The 16,805-nt window shown below is 40.8% G+C and overlaps 1 protein-coding gene across 2 annotated transcripts; it reads left to right on the forward strand.

The window, feature by feature from the left end:
* The first annotated feature begins 327 nt into the window (after positions 1 to 327).
* On the forward strand, positions 328 to 16,764 carry xpot (exportin, tRNA (nuclear export receptor for tRNAs)). Of its 2 annotated transcripts, none has more exons than XM_036576615.1 (25): positions 328 to 542; positions 1,815 to 1,971; positions 3,692 to 3,774; positions 4,251 to 4,307; positions 4,855 to 4,924; positions 5,073 to 5,291; positions 5,429 to 5,613; positions 7,071 to 7,239; positions 7,351 to 7,587; positions 7,685 to 7,723; positions 7,816 to 7,878; positions 7,995 to 8,119; positions 8,247 to 8,391; positions 8,555 to 8,674; positions 8,767 to 8,861; positions 10,051 to 10,120; positions 10,207 to 10,445; positions 10,886 to 11,171; positions 12,059 to 12,248; positions 12,384 to 12,500; positions 12,995 to 13,110; positions 13,216 to 13,263; positions 13,611 to 13,682; positions 14,031 to 14,087; positions 14,199 to 16,764. In XM_036576615.1, the coding sequence occupies exons 2-25, from the start codon at positions 1,882 to 1,884 to the stop codon at positions 14,223 to 14,225; spliced, it is 2,919 nt and encodes a 972-aa protein (XP_036432508.1). In that variant the 5' UTR covers positions 328 to 542; positions 1,815 to 1,881; the 3' UTR covers positions 14,226 to 16,764. The 2 variants fall into 2 exon arrangements, with proteins under 2 accessions (XP_036432508.1, XP_036432509.1); XM_036576616.1 differs by lacking the exon at positions 328 to 542 and adding an exon at positions 1,280 to 1,298.
* Positions 16,765 to 16,805: the final 41 nt, after the last annotated feature.

Here is a 16,805-nt window from a genome sequence, read left to right on the forward strand (position 1 = left end):
ATTTTTGGAGTACTGTTTAAAGGCATTAAAGTCTCCAGACGTATGGTTCCTATCACCATCACAGTAAACAATTTTGATTCGGTAAATTTCTCTAGAATGCAGCCTTTCACACCAAACCACTTTGAAGAACTTTATTTACATGTTAACGATTTAATTATGTAGAATTTTGGGAAAATCAGTGGAAGTCCCCTTCAACACACCGTTTGGGGTCCCCATTTCGTAAGAAAAGTTTGAAAAGCCCACTACTGTCATGCGTTGGATGAGCAAATCAAAGCCAGTCGTGAACTTTCGACCGTTTATATTTTGTGTGTACGCAGTGAGCGAAGCTCTTTTTCAGATTTCTGTGAACTCTTCCGCCGCTGACTGGATGATGGCTGTGCCCCCGCTCATCAACTCCTTCCTGCTGCCGAGACCCACATGAGGAGCGCTTCCGTCCGGCCGCGCCGACACGCCGCCCGCTGCTGCTGGATCATCGTTTCGTTTCTCTGACAAAATCCTGCTCTGCCGAAGACCCGCAATGGAGCGCTGAAGCGAGAAATAAGGTACGGAAATAAACGCCCGTCTGTATGATATTTAGCACCGAAGGCCGTCGGTCGGGAACTTTGTCTCAGAGCTTTTTAGTGGTAGCAGCTCGACTCGTGCTGGAGCTGAGCGGCCGCTGCCCTCCCTGCCTGTCTGTGAGAGAGTGAGCACACGCGCTCTCTCCCCGTTACAGACATTTTAAGTACTCTACACGGACGTGCTCGTATAAAGTTGTGTTTTTAAAGATGAGCGGAGCTGCTCTTTCTGCCTCCCGTCGTCGGACCCACAGCAGCTGTTGCCACGTTACTGAGAGCCGAAGCGCATGTGACGAGCTAGTCGGTTAGCGAGGTAGCTAAACCACCGCTAGCTAACTAACTCAGCCAGGGATCAGCTAACTCTCACCAGATAACCGCTTTCAGCTCGAAATGTTAGCTAATGTGAAACCAATTCACATACATGACTGTGAAGGGCCATACAAACTGGGGGAGCACTTTTCATTTCTGGTTTCGTGTGGCCGGTAGCTAGCTTTAGCTCGCTAACTCGACAGTAACGGTAGTCAGTGTGTGTGGACAAAATATTGTAGCCATGTTGCATCATGCCACAAAGAAGTGCAGGCAGCTGGGCTAAACCGGGCTCGCTATTTGTCGCCTTTTCACTCGTCAGACTCGGACTGCACGGCTTCTGTTGAGTTTCAGTTTTTGTGTTGAGGCATTTGTGCTGATGTGGAGATTCGGCTTGGGCCTCTGTGTTTTCAATCACGCCCATTAGTAAAGCAGGTGGTGTAACTTAACTTTGTTGTTGTAATTCCATTTCCCATTTAGCTAGTCAGACTTTAAGGGCAGGTTTTCCAGACCCAGACTAAACCTCAACAATAAACTAAAGGAGATTTTAAATGGTGAAACACCATTGGCATTGCTGTTAAGTCCAAAACTGGGCTTAATTTGTGTTTAGGAAAGTGGCCTTAAGTTACTTAGTTAGGGCTTTGTTAGATGTTCGTTGGCAGTCTGTCATTCTTTAAATTAACATTATTTATATATTAATATTAAATTAATATTTAAAATGACTAAATTAATATTTAAAATGACTACTTTTTGACTATTTAAGACATTAGGTTTCAGTAAATTTGAGTAAAGACACAGGCTATCAAGATAATGTAGAAAATGATAATTGCTTTGTATAGCTAACTGTGCTGTTAGAAAACAAAGAAAACTTAATGTACTTAGTCCACAACATCTCACTCTTGGTTCAACAACATTGTGATCTCTCAGTCTTTCTCTTGGTTTGTTTGGCAGATGTGTGAACCCTGCGTTTGTGTAGAAGATTGGAGTGATCCTATAGTGGAAACAAGCTAACCCACACATGGCCTGCGAGTCGGCTTTACCTGCCATCATGGACGAGCAGGCCCTCATGGGGCTGAACCCCAATGCCGATGCATGTTACCGGCAAAGAGTAAGACACATACACACATGCACACACCTTTCTGTTGAGAACCTGGTCTGATTTACGCAAAAATCTCTTATGTCAGAAATTATTCTACAGTTTGGCATCATATTCCCAGCAGTAACACACATTACTTTCTGAAAATGATGATCCTTTGTTACTCATCTCAAGTCATACGTAAGAGCTGGTGCTCAAGAAGCAGAACTTGGGAGCATCAGAGGACTCTGTTCTCTCAGTTTTCTGAATGATCAACTCATCAGACACGCAACAGAGTTATACTTTTTTAGTCTAAGCCCTATTTAACAGAGCCAGCCCTATTAATTCATGGACACAATAGTCGTGCCAGCAGAGCACTTTGAACAAGTGATAGTTGGAAATTATATCTCCTATTCAGTGTCTGTCAGTTAATGGACCTGAATTTGTGGCAAGAATCTTATGAGTGGAGCAGATGAAAGACAGTGACAGAGGTTAAAGCTGTCAAAATTTCTCAGTTCATAATTCTTGCTTGGCCTGTTCTTTATTGACAGTAATCTACAAGCTGATGAGGAAAGGAGGGGGAGGTTACGGGTAAATACCTATTAGGGTTTGTACTGGCAGAAAACATAGCGCTTAGGAAGTTGCTGAATTGATCAGTCATTATAGAGCTTTGTTGCTATTGAACAAATGTTTTAGATTTTGTTTCTAAAGCTGTTTGGTATGGTGTTATTTCATCAACACACTCACCCTGCCCCCGCCCCCCCAATGTCTCAGTGATCACTGTATTGATTAAAAAAACATCAATTAGAGATGTTAGTCTGCCAGAGTTGAACATATAATTATGGCAGAAAGAGTTTTGCAAACATTTCAAAAGACTAAACCAGCTATTCATGCCTGGAATTGCTATTAAAACCTGGAAGAACTCATGGGTCACAGGACATTTGAAATACTAGCCTGCAATAAAATAAGTGTTTGCTTTCTCAATGAGTGGCTGAGACTGTGCTTTAGACCTCTCGAAGCTTATCACACTGGGCTTTTGCGCAGGTGTCACGTGAGCTAAAAGTTTTCTAATTGCAAAGTGTTAGTAACATTGGTGTTGCTGTATGAATTACACTTTTGTGAGCTTTATTAACCATGGCTAATGCCCCTTTTTGGGGTGTGCAGTACCAGTACTGGAGTGATTGGCAAAATGTATCTGCTGATATGTTTTTTATTCTTAAAGTGGAAATGCAAAAGGCCTATACTTGCTTGGACTGTGCTTAAAGTGTTTATGCTACATGTTTGATTAATAAGCATTAATTTATTTGATTCATTAATTATGTTTTGTAGATTAAAGAAGGAATGTTTTGAGTTTTCTCTCTTACTGTGTACTGTGCTGTTTATTACATCTTGCTTTGAAGGCTATCACTTGCGGCAAAGGAGTTTGGGAAATTGAAAATTCTCCTGACAAAGCCTTTGCAGTTGGCCGTTGTCATGGTTCCACTCCTACATCTCAATGAAAAAGTGGAATAAAAACATAAAGTTCTAAGCTGAGTTTGAGAGGAAAATGTGCAAAAACGGCATCTTTTTCTGTATGTCTGACTCTACATGTTTACCTGCTACATGTTGCTGGGTTACACAGCTTTCACAGTTGAAACATAACATTCATTCTCATTCACACACCAGCCATGATGTGAAAACAAGCAGGTGTGCATAGGCCAGTAGCTCATGTTAGTAGTAATAAACGCCATATCTATGTCTTTGTCTCTCTCAGGCACTGGTGTATTTTGAGCAGCTGAAGGAATCTCAGGATGGCTGGGAGGTTTGCGCTGAGGCTTTGGCTAAAGGAATTTACAGGTATGCTGTACCAGTACTGATGGTTTCCACAATAACAGTTGCGCTGTGCATAGTTGTATTATTATTATTATTATTAAAGTCCATTTATATTATGTTGCTTTTAAAAAATCAAGTTACCTAATTAATTTTTTGAATGAACAGCAGATTATTTGATTACTAGTGTAATTGATAGTGCCAGCTCTGCGTTTGTCCATTGCAGCTACAATGTTTCTGCTTCCCGTCTTTTCGTTTGGGAGTGGCAGGAAGCAGTTAAGCAATATTATTATCTCATTTGAATAGATGACTATGATTGGCACATTGTGTTAAAGACATGGCAGTATTGTTGTTGTAATTGGTCAAATATTTTTTTCCCCACTGCATTTGGTTTAGTCAAAGCATCCTGACTGAAACGTCTCTCTTTTTTATTGTCTCTGATGTTCAGTTAAGTGATGTTACTTTATAATTTGACAGTATTGTGTTTTGTGATTATCCATCAGTGATGACCATGTGAAGTTCTTCTGTTTTCAAGTACTGGAGCATCAGATCAAATACAGGTACAACGAAGGAGATTGGTTTCTGCTTCTCATTATTGTGAATGCGTATGTTTGTGCCATTTCTGTGGAAATAATACACTTCCGTTTAAAAGTTTGGAGTCACTTGTCATAAACAATTTTTGTTATTTTATATACAGTTATAATTATTGAAATGAAATGTGATGTATTCTGGATTTTATTGTAACTTGATTTTCGCTGTTACACCTTGCTCAGTCTTTTTAGTCTTCTGCCGCTCCAGTCATAGTCCTTGATGTGTAAAATTACTTAATTATTTCAGAACTAATTATCTGAAATCTCTGAAGTTGCACAGGACTTGCATATTTGAATAATTGTAAACACTTCATGCGTTACCTCTGTAACCAAATTGGTTTGTCAATAAAAAAAAGTAATTCCAAATTTTTGTACAGAAATTTTAGACTTTTGAACCATGTGAGATCTTGACAGGAGAGAAAGTGATTTAACCTGATCTACATATAAACAGAACTGATATCATGTCATCAGTTACACAGTGGAGTGTCAAACTCTTGTTGGATTCTGTGTCCAACAGGCATGGGAGCCTCACTGGAGCACAGCAGCAGCTGATTAGAGAGACTCTGATGAAATGGCTGCAGTTGCAGGTGTGAACCTCACTCTTGCTATATATTTCTAGGCTCATACTTGGCTGTTCTTTTGTCAGCTATGTGATTTTTATTTTTGGAAGGAAGCGTTATGTGGAGGTGGCAGCCTGTGAGAGTGGTGCAGCTGAGTTCTTGTGTTTTTGTGCAGTTGATGAGCACGCAGTGGGAGAAACCCTTCATCAAGAACAAGGCTGCCCAGGTGTTTGCCCTGACCTTCATCATGGAGTACCTGACAGTGTGGCCCAAGTTCTTCTTTGACTTGCTCTCACTGGTGGGCCTGAACCCTCATGGCCTTGACATCTACTTGCGCACTCTCATGGCCATTGATGCTGAGGTGGTGGACAGGGATATCTTGCATACACCTGAGGTACGCTGGGCCAAAGGTCATGATGAACCTTTTGCTCTGTGAGGGTCGTCTTCCTAATAAACAATATTCCTCCACCTATAACACTGACAGGTTTAGCAGAACCTTCATAACACTTGTGCTTATGTTCTGTTCTCCAGGAGACGCGCAGGAACACGCTGATTAAAGACAGTATGCGGGAGAACTGCATCCCAGCTCTGGTGGAGTCCTGGTACCAGATCTTGCAGACATACCAGCAGAGCAACAGCGAGCTCACCTGCCAGTGTCTGGAGGTGGTAGGAGCGTATGTCTCCTGGATCGACCTCAACCTCATTGCCAACGACAGGTCAGAAAACAGGAAGCAGGACCAGCTATTCTGTGTAGATGAGTTACAGCCTAAAAGGCAGCATCAGTAATTCCATTGTGAAGCAAGTCTCTTATCTTCTGAGTTGGTCCTTGACTAAGAGGTTAATCTTGTCTTTTCCAGAATGCTGTGAATGTGTAAACAGAAACCAATCAGTTTACTTTTATTGGAATCAAAGTAGGTGATAATTCAACAGCTGAGGCACCCTGATTGATCTTTTATTTAAAGACCAGAATTATATTTAAGACATATTTTAAAAATAACTGTCAAAAATAGAGATGGACCAGTTACTATTTCTGAGGTCTGTGTGTAACTAATGTTAGCTAGCTAGGTTGTGGTTTTGCAAACGGTTACTACAGTTGCTACTGCAAAGCTAACCAAACATTAGCAAACGAGCCAAAACAATAATGAACTTTTGAGTTATTACCCACTGTCAAGCAGAAACAGAGTAACTGTTTGCCTTCAACTCTTTTAACAGCTGAAGTCAGCTTCTTTTTCTTTTTTCTTGTTTTACCTTAAATTGTTCAGTAGTTATGTCCTGGCGGCTCAGGCTAGCATAGCCATTGAAATAACTGGAGCCTATGCAAGTGGTGCTGCTAACAGTTCTCCTGCTTCACGGATGGGTTTTAAAATGTACTGTAAAATGAAAAAGGCTGAAAGGGCTGACATTTGATCGCTTTTCTAGTTTTGCAGTTTGTTTTGTTTTTTTTTCAGTCCTTGCCAAAGCTGTAGGTCATGAAGCGAGTGCAGTGTAAGCTAATGATTAGTGCTCAGATGCTGACAGAAACAAATCCTCAAAGCTTTGACAGCAAACCGTGTTAGTTGCAGCTCTACACTTTTACACACTGAGTTTACAGCGTAATAGGAGCCAAACATGTTATGTAAGTTGGCTTCATATTTGTCGTCATCTTATTCAGATTTTCCCTTTGCATCTTAAATAGTGCCTCAAGCCAAATATGGCTCATATGTTTGTAGGTCACTGATAAGCTCTCAGGATCGGCTAAGTTGGAAAAATATCTGCAAATCGGCTGATACCGATACGGAGTCGACCGATTCTTCCATCTCTAGTTAAAAGTACAAGTTGACGGAAAGTTTTAAGCTTGTATATTCTAAACGAAGTCAATGCGGTTCTCAGTCAATGACTCACTCTGAAGGTTATCCACAACAGCAAATAGTTAATAAATTTTTCAGAGCTTACACTTTGAAACAACACTAGATTTTTAAAGTAGATGAAATGGAGGGAAATTGCATGCTTTAGTGTCTCCAGTTTATGTCATACACATGTTCAGTGAAATCATTGTGTTGTTGCTCTAGTGTTTGTTTAACTCGAGCCGCCCTGCCACAGATGATGAAATCACAGATAGTGCTTAGACTGACCATGTGGTGTTTGTTCAGGTTTAGACCTTGATTGTGTGTATGTGTGTTTTATGTGTGTACAGGTTTGTGAATCTGTTGTTAAGCCATATGTCAGTGGAGGAGCTGAGAGAGGAGGCCTGTGACTGTCTCTTTGAGATTGTAAATAAGGGCATGGACCCTGTGGACAAAACCAAACTGGTGGAGTCTCTCTGCCAAGTTCTGCAGTCTGCTGGGTTTTTCAATGTAGAGCAGGTACACTTCATCTCTCATACACATACTCATGAAGCATGTTTCCAAGTAATGAATGGATAATTATTTACTTGCAAAACTGATGAGTAGTTACATTAACTGTGTGTCTGTCAGGAGGAGGATGTGGACTTCCTGGCAAAGTTCTCACGGCTGGTGAACGGGATGGGCCAGGCTCTGGTGCTAAGCTGGACCAAACTCAGTAAGTCAGGAGACGTGAAGGTTGCTGCAGAAACGCTGCGAACACTGGAGGCCAAGATTCCCCTGATGCTGCAGCTGCTCATCCATGAGGACGATGACATTTCAGCTAACATAGTGGGATTCTGTTACGACTACCTGCACATACTTAAACAAGTACATGCTTTTTCTCTCTCTCTCTCATTCAGATGCATACAGAATAAATGCATTTTCATGTCTTCATTGCGTATATGTTATCTTACTTTTTTCCCAGCTCCCTCTCCTTACTGATCAGCAGAAGAATAATATTGAGGTACAGAAACACCACTCAGATCACCATTTGCCTTTCTAGCTCTCCATTTACCTCACAGTGCCCGCTAACAGCTTTTTTTTTTTTTTGAACAGGCAGTCATGCTGGCTGTTATGAAAAAACTGACATACGATGATGAGTACAACTTCGAAAATGAGGTACTGTTTCAATGTTATGATTGTATTACCCTAACAAAGTGTAGAAATTGTTCATTAAAGTGTATAAAGTGGTCATTATGCGTAATTAACTTTCATTCTGTCTATTTCTGTGGCAGGGTGAGGATGAGGCGATGTTTGTGGAGTACAGGAAGCAATTGAAGATGTTGCTGGACCGCCTGGCTCAGGTCTCCCCTGAACTCTTGCTGGAGTCTGTGCGTAGAGTCTTCACCAGTACCATGCAGTAAGGCCAAGCCTACACACTTAAAAAATTATATAAGACTTGCAGAGAAACCATTTTACTGAAGCTCTGCAGTTGAGGCATGCATAAAGCAGTAACACTATAAACATTTAACCATGTGTGTGTGTAGGAACTGGCAAACAGCACGGTTCATGGAGGTGGAAGTAGCGATACGGTTGTTCTACATGATGGGAGAGGCCCTGCCTGCGTCACATGGTGCTCATTTTACAGGGGATGCCACCAAAGCCAGCACTTTACAGGACATGATGAGGACGGTAGGAGGAATGCTCACACCATACTATACCTTTATACTGCACCAATAAAAAAAAAACAAATGATGGTGAAATGAGCTTTTAGATGTACGTTATAGGAAGGTGTATTATAGAATGAATTTTAGTAGAAAGTTATTTTAAAAGTTCCGTATGTGTGCCTGTATAGCTCATCTCCAGTGGAGTAAGCGAGTACCAGCACACTTCTGTCGCTCTCGAGTTTTTTGAGACTGTCGTACGCTACGACAAGTTTTTCATTGTGGAACCGCAGCACATTCCAAATGTCCTGGTGAGTTTTTAACTTGATGCCATTTGCAAACTACACAGAAATACTAACTCTGAGCTTAGCCAATGAAAAGTTGATTTGTATGTCCTGTACAGATGGCATTTCTAGACCATCGTGGTCTGAGACACAGCAGTCCAAAAGTGCGCAGTAGGGTGGCTTACCTTTTCTCCAGGTTCATCAAAACGCTACAGTAAGTTCAGTGACATAACAGATTACTTGTTAAGTTGGTGCAGTATGGCAGTGAGTTGTGGTTGATTGACACTTATTTCATTTTAATATTGTTTACTAACAACTAACATTTTTAAACAAGTACCACATTTTTTAGAAATGACAACCACTGATCTAGAAAGCTCATCAGTTCTAGCAAGCTAGATGAAAGTGGAATGGATGACGGCTGTATTTGGTGAAAAACAAAATGCTCTGTGTGTATACACCGATCAGGCATAACATTATGACCACCCTGTTTCTACGCTCATTGTCCATTTTATCAGCTCCACTTACCATAAGGGGCACTTTGTAGCTCTACAATTACAGACTGTAGTCCATCTGTTTCTCTGCATACTTTGTTAGCCCCCATTTACCCTGTTCTTCAGTGGTGAGGACCCCCATGGACCCTCACAGAGCAGGTAGTATTTGGGTGGTAGATCATTCTCAGCACTGCAGTAACACTGACGTGGTGGTGGTGTTTGTGTTGTGCTGGTACGAGTGGATCAGACACAGTAGTGCTGCTGGAGTTTTTAAACACTGTGTCCACTCACTGGCCACTCTATTAGACACTCCTACCTTGTCAGTCCACCTTGTAGATGTAAAGTCAGAGACGATAGCTCATCTGCTGCTGCACAGTTTGTGTTGGTCATCCTCTAGTCTTTCATCAGTGGTCACAGGACGCTGCCCACAGGACGCTTTTGGCTGGATATTTTTAGTTGGTGGACTGTTCTCAGTCCAGCAGTGACACTGAGGTGTTTAAAAACTCCAGCAGCACTGCTGTGTCTGATCCACTCGTACCAGCACAACACACACTAACACACCACCACCATATCAGTGTTACTGCAGTGCTAAGAATGATCGACCACCCAAATATTACCTGCTCTGTGAGGGCCCATGGGGGTCCAGACCACTGAATAACAGAGTAAAAGGGGGCTAACAAAGTATGCAGAGAAACAGATGGACTACAGTCTGTAATTGTAGAACTACAAAGTGCTCCTATATAGTAAGTGGAGCTGATAAAATGGACAATGATCGTAGAAATGAGGTGGTCATAATGTTATGCCTGATCGCTGTATGTGTGCGTGTGTGTGCGTGTGTGTGTGTGTGTGTGTGCGTGTGTGTGTGTGTGTGTGTGTGTGTAAATTAAGGTTTATTTCTCTGTTTTTAAACAGTAAGCACATGAATGCCTACATTGAGGACATCCTGAGCCGAATACAGGACCTGCTGGAGTTGGCTCCTCCTGTAAGAGACACACACCCAAAATACACTCACAAAGATCCAGAGTTGACCTGTCTCACTTAGACCCTCTCTCACTCTCTCATATTCAGGAAAATGGCTTCCCGGCGCTGTTGAGCAACGATGACCAGCTGTTTATGTTCGAGACGGCCGGTGTTCTGATTGTGAATGGAGAGTGTCCAGCAGACAGAAAACAGGCTCTGATGCGCAGTCTTCTCACCCCGCTGATGGAGGCTTTCCGCTTGCTCCTCGCCAAGCTGACTCAAGAGGCCGACGAGGAGAGGCAGACGGCCCTTGCTGACTGTCTGAGCCATGCAGTGGGCTTTGCTAGGTACCCACAGTATGATCAACATACACACACATGCACAAACAAAACTGAGAATGGGTGAGAGTGTTGTTACTGACGGTAAATGCTACAGAAGCAGATGCTGATGCTGTCTGTGCTTAACAGGAGAATAACTGAGCACATGCATCAAACAACTCACATCACTCAGCAGAATAATCTTTGTTTTATATGCTCAGTATATGCATCTAGGGAAGTTGTTGTTTTGACTCAGTAGCACATGATTTGAAATGAAACAGGGCTGTGATTCCTGTATGATTTATACCCTCATAAGTACCTTTTTAAAACTAACATTAAAAGAATTAAAGTTGTCATTTTACACTTTAACCTCAGTCATCTGTCAGTGTCCACTTACTTTTGAGCTGCACTGTGTATGGATTCCATTGTATTGACGCTTCTCTCCCTCACACTCCCTCTCGCCCTTTTAGCCGCACCAGTAAGGCATTCAGTAACAAGCAGACGGTGAAGCTGTGTGGCTGCTCTGAGGTGTATCTGGATTGTCTGCAGACCTTTCTGCCTGCACTGAGTTGTCCAGTGCAGAGGGGCACTCTGCGCAGTGCTGTGCGCTCCTTTCTTCACCGCATGATCATCTGCTTAGAGGAGGAGGTGCTGCCCTTCATACCAGCAGCATCCGAGCACATGTTGAAAGACTGTGAGCCAAAAGACCTGCAGGAGTTTATCCCCCTCATCAACCAGATCACAGCCAAGTTTAAGGTGTGCTGGAAGAGATTACTCAGTGAAAACTTAATGATGATGACGATGATGACGACGATGATGATGATGATCTTTAGATGCCTTTAGAGCTACTCTCCTGTATACGTATTTTTGGATAAATTGGAATGCTGGTATTGATTCAGTAATAAAATCTTTTTAATTTAGATTTATGGATAACCTGGGTCTGAAAAAATGACTTAATTTAGCAGGAAATGTCCTTTTGAATTGAGAATGAAGTTGAATTTCATGTTTAGTCATACATACTGGATGCAAGGGGAATGGACCAACTTATGAAATGGACAGTATAATTAAGTTTATCATGATAAACTGCGTCATGATTTGCTTTTCTGAGCATATCATTGGTATCAGTACTTGAACACTGAATACCTGTATGTTTAATTACAAGGAGAGCATAGTTTTTGTTTTTAGGTTTTAGATTTAGTGTAGTAGTTAAATGCTGAATAAACATGTGTCTGTGTGTGTATATATATCGCTGTTGTCAGAAAAATACCTCGTATCTCCAGTTATGACGTTTTTCAGTTTTTGACATAATTTGAAAATGCCCGTTGCTCTTTACATTGTGTGTAAATTTCATAAAGAATGGACCAAAAGAAATGACCCAAAATGACTTGGAAAAATGTCTAGTTCCATTGGCTTACATTAAAAGTAAAGTATGCTCTTCCTTCTCCTGTAAAGTTATCATTTTGGAGATACGAGGTTTTCTTCTTTCAACAACAGCAAGATATACACATGTATTTTAAGACCGTATCATGGTGTTATATCTTAATTGTCACCTCATAGCCAACCAAAAGCCATAGTCACTGAGCTACCTACTGCTGTAAGCTAGGCTAATCCATTGTTCTGTATGTCTGTGTCTCTACCTCTAGAGCCAGGTGTCTCCCTTCCTGCAGCAGGTCTTTATGCCGTTGGTACTGGCAATTTTTGAGGTGTTATCTCGGCCTGCAGAAGACAACGACCAAACTGCAGCCCTTGAGAAGCAGATGTTGAGAAGGAGTTACTTCAGCTTCATCCAGACTATTGCCAGCAGCGGCATGAATGAAGTCATGGCCAACCAAGGTGAGAAGCCACACACATAGTGAAACATTTATGTAGAAAGCTCTACATTGCAAATGCAAATTTAGCATAGTATAAAAGGTGTAGTAACTTTCTTTTTTTCCATTTATTTTCATTATTTATTTATTTTTATGCCAGGTGCAGAAAATATTGAGCGTGTGCTGTTCACAATCATCCAGGGAGCGGTTGACTTTCCTGACCCTGTCGCCCAGAAGACCTGTTTCATCATCCTCTCTAAACTAGTGGAGCTCTGGGGTACTTGGAACGCTCAAATGTTTTTGCTGATCATGTCAAGTCAGATCAGATTGAGGCTACCTTAAGAAACATCAGTGAAACACTAGTTCACCTGCTTAGGTTTATAGCTTTACTTGGTATATAGACCTGTGGTCATTTGGTGGAATTAATGATTGTCTGTATATGAATGTGAAAAAACTGGTTACATTTGCTTGGTTGCTGCTAAGCTGTATATCAGTTATGAAGGGAGAATGTAAGTAACTACCTTCTTAAACAAAGTCTTATATTGTTATTTGGAGCTAAATAGGCCTTGGAAAAGAAGGATTTTGTTGTACAGTTTTCTTTTAGAGGTTATACTAAAATTGGTACTTTCAAATGGGATTTCACATACATATCCATTTCAGTTTACTAATGGTAAGAATTGGCGGGGGGGGGATTAAAAGGTCACAGCCCTAATTAAAGGTTATAACTAATGTCGTCTTTTTTTTTCTTTTCTTTCTAATTAATTTGCTCAGGTGGTAAAGATGGTTTGGTTGGGTTTCCAGACTTTATCTACAAACACATTGTCCCAGCCTGCTTCCTGGCCCCTCTCAAACCAACCTTTGACCTTTCAGATGCCCAGACTGTCCTGGTAAGTCTTTTTTAGGCTTCTATAATAAACGGGTGTGACACCCAGATACAGATTAAGGTGTTCTGCTACTTTGCATAAACTACATTGCAAACTCTTGCATTTCAGACCTTATCTGAGTGTACACTGACGCTGAAAATGATTCATCTCAAGAGGGTGAGTCATAGTTTTTTTTTGTTTGTTTTTTTTCTTGCTTAGAAGTACAGTAAAGCCAGTAGTGTTGAGTGCTCAGAGTGACAAAATGCTTTATGAGTGGATACAGACCTTACTGTAGTGCCTCTGTTAGTCTGATGTCTTGCAGTGGCAAGGTCTTAGTAAAGACCTCTTAATCTTTCCTCAAGTTAATTGGGTATTTGACTGTCAACATCACAAATATTAACAAGAGAAGTGTGTGTGTGTGTGTGTGTATATGTATGTATGTATGTATGTATGTATGTATGTATGTATGTATACACTCACCTTTTTTGACATTTTTACAGCATTTGTCTTTTCTCTCCCCCCAGGGTCTGGAGTTTGTTCAGTTCTTGCAGCAGGAGTACTTGCCCTCTCTACAAGTCTCACCTGAAATCACACAGGTACTTGACCAGGGGGTATTTCACATAGCAGGATTTCTCAGTTTAGCCAGATAACATAAGCCCAAAGTCAAGGTTGTCTAATAGGAAAAGGGACATTCCTAGTGGACAGTCTTCATCTTTGGGTTTAAGTTATCTGGGTAACTGAGACATTCAGCTTTGTGGAATACCCCCCCAGACCTGTTCCAAATCCCACAATAGTCTCTCCCTTTTTCTTTTCTTCAGAGATGCTGTTTGCTTTCTTTTTTAAGAATGTTGTTTATAGTCTATTGTTTTTGTAAGTCATGCATTGTCTTTGAATGGAGCCTGGCTAGTGTTCTGATCTCTCTGCTGTTAATATCTCCTTTTCAGGAACTCTGTCAAGTGCTTCAACAACCAGATACCAAGGTTCTGAAAAACTACATGAAGGTATTTCCAACTAATAAAACACATTGTTTTGTAACTTCTTGTTGTCTCTTCAGACTTCTTAAATATTCATTTGAACTTCAGCTGTTTAACTCCATCTCTCTCTCCCCTCAGGCATTCTTTCAGCGAGCCAAACTGTAAAAAAACTGGAAGTTAAAGGGTTACAGAAACTCCAGTCCGCGGGGACAAAAGTTGTCAGTGCCACTTACAGTACAACATAAAGACAGAGCTTAGCATAGGCTGCTTTTGCACTTAAAGAGAGAAGCTTAACCACGCCCATCCCTGGTGTAAGGGAAATGGTGCCGAAACAGGACTCTCACAAGGATGAGCTATCACAACGGTGACCACAGCCCTCCAGTGACCTAGGCCCAGTCAGAGTCGTGTTCATGTGGATTTGACCTCCTGGCGTGGGGAAGGATGCCCATGATCGGCCAACGTGACGTGGCAGAAAGCTAGTGGGAGACTGTGGAAGGGGCTTTGATCGAAGAGAAAAGTCTGTCCCAACTTCACCCTTTCCTACCTAAACGAGGAAAAAAATTTTGGCGCTTGAAAATATGAAACTATCTCAGTAATATTTTGTATTTGTAAGTGTTTTCTTGGTTTAAAAAAAATCTGTAGGGAGTTTAAAAAACTGTAGAGAATTTAAAGATATGGAGATATTTTTGTTCGACTGGTTGAAAGAAGGTTTCATTAATGAATTGGAGCAAAAGAAGGGCTGGTTTGAGACAATTTTATTTAATGACTGAGTTGATTTTTCCTTTTACGTTCTAGAAGGGAAGTATTTAGGTTTTACTTTGAATTGATTGGGAGGAATATGAAAGTGCTCTTGATCCTGGCCTGGGTCCTGGGTCTGAAACATTCTTTTGTCCCATTCTTGTCAGAGGTGAACCGTTGAATGATCAGAATCTGCTTCTCTTTCTGATTTGTAAAATAAATATTTTTTTTGTTGATGGCATGTTAAATGCAGTGTAACCCACTTAAACTGTACAGTCCCTCACTGTGCTGTCTTAAAGCAGTTAGACCTCATCACTTAACAGCGGAACACTAAACGAATAGCAAACCTGACAAAAAAATAATAAATCAAGGGAAATGACATTATGCAGACATCAAATGACATTTTAACATCCATTTTAAAGCTCCTATGAATTATGCAAGCCAGCTTTTTTTTAATCCTACATTCTGGTTAAAATCTCCATTTGTACATTACTGCCAGTCTGAGGGCTCAGCTAGTGTTTCTGTGGCTGCAGTGCTATGGGTGATGTTTCAGCTGCTGTGACATTTCAGTGTTGGCCAGCAGGGCTGTTTAGTGCTGTAGAGGAAGAGTTTTATGATGCAGACTGCATGTTGAAATTGCACAATGGTCCAAAAAAATCAAAATTAGTGGATTCTAACTCAAAGTAAGAAAAACTGTTTAAAACTTAATAATAATGGGCAGGATTAGAAGTTGTCTGAGCAGATGGTGTCTTTCACTGTGTTTACAAGAGTGAAGCACATGGAAAATTCTGCTTTATAAAAGCTTAGGTTGAATGAAGCTTGATTTAAAACATGCAGTTTGCAATGATCCATGCGGTTTGTATTCAGTTTAATGTTGGCCTTGTGTCTTGAAAAACAACAATATCAAACTGATTTCAAATCCTGTCTTTGCAAACCCAAACTGTGTAACATGACCGAGTTGCATAGGGGTTACAAGAAAACGGGCGGGTCGGGGCAGCATCATAAATCTGAATGGTTCTGTAAGGCAGAGGTGACAATCTTCAGGTGAGGGTTAGGACTGAGTCTTGTAGCCCCTTCTAATGAATACATATTGGTCCTTAATGCAAGCCATGTATTCTGTATAAAACTGGTTTGATTTGATTCCTGGGTTCTGCTCAAAATGTCTCAAAGAATAAAGTTTTATGCTCTTTTTCATATTCCTCAATTATTTTTCCTAATCACTGTTATTGGTCTCAATTCATACTAACCATTGTGTCATATGTGCTGAATCACTGGATTTAAAAAAACAAAAAAAACAAATACCATGTCTTTTCCTGAACATCCCCCAGAACATGAAATGGGGTAATCTAGCAGGAAATATAGTACTCCATATCTCCATCCTAGCAGCACAATTCTGTTTGAATATTCTCAGTATTCTTGTAAAATTGTCAACAAGGCTGTGTGATTTTTCAAACTCTGAGCTGTGCATTACTGTATATTCATATCACTTGTTTTGCTGTATGATGTGTGAAGCAAAATGATTCAAGCTCACATACAACACTGTATCCAGGTTTGTGTTTCTGCGGTTTGTTCATGTAGACTCACGGTTCTAGAGTAATACTACATATCACACTCTCTGGGTTAAGTCCTTGTTGAGCAGCTCTTTTAGACGTTATGCTGTCTGCTAATGTATATCCTGACAGCTTATCAACAAATTATTGTTTTGACAGCAGCACGCGTTTCCCCTGTATTTACCAGCACTGGTAGAACGCAGCTGAACCACCTCGCATCCTGTATCTAACATTTGCGCAGCCCTCAGCAGCAGTCCAATCTTAAAGCAATGAAGAGTTATGCCAAATGACGAAAAAAGATAAAGTAGATTTCATTATATTTCAGACCGACATATCTTTGTCAATACTTATTTTTGATATCCCTTTCACATTCTTGTCATTCTTTTGTCACTACCAATAAAGTGTATCTAATGTAATCTCTGGTTAATGGATTCACTCATTTTGCATCATCAAAATC

The sequence above is a fragment of the Colossoma macropomum genome, unplaced genomic scaffold (assembly GCF_904425465.1).
Source record: "Colossoma macropomum unplaced genomic scaffold, Colossoma_macropomum, whole genome shotgun sequence".
In the NCBI taxonomy this organism is placed as follows: Eukaryota; Metazoa; Chordata; class Actinopteri; order Characiformes; family Serrasalmidae; genus Colossoma; species Colossoma macropomum.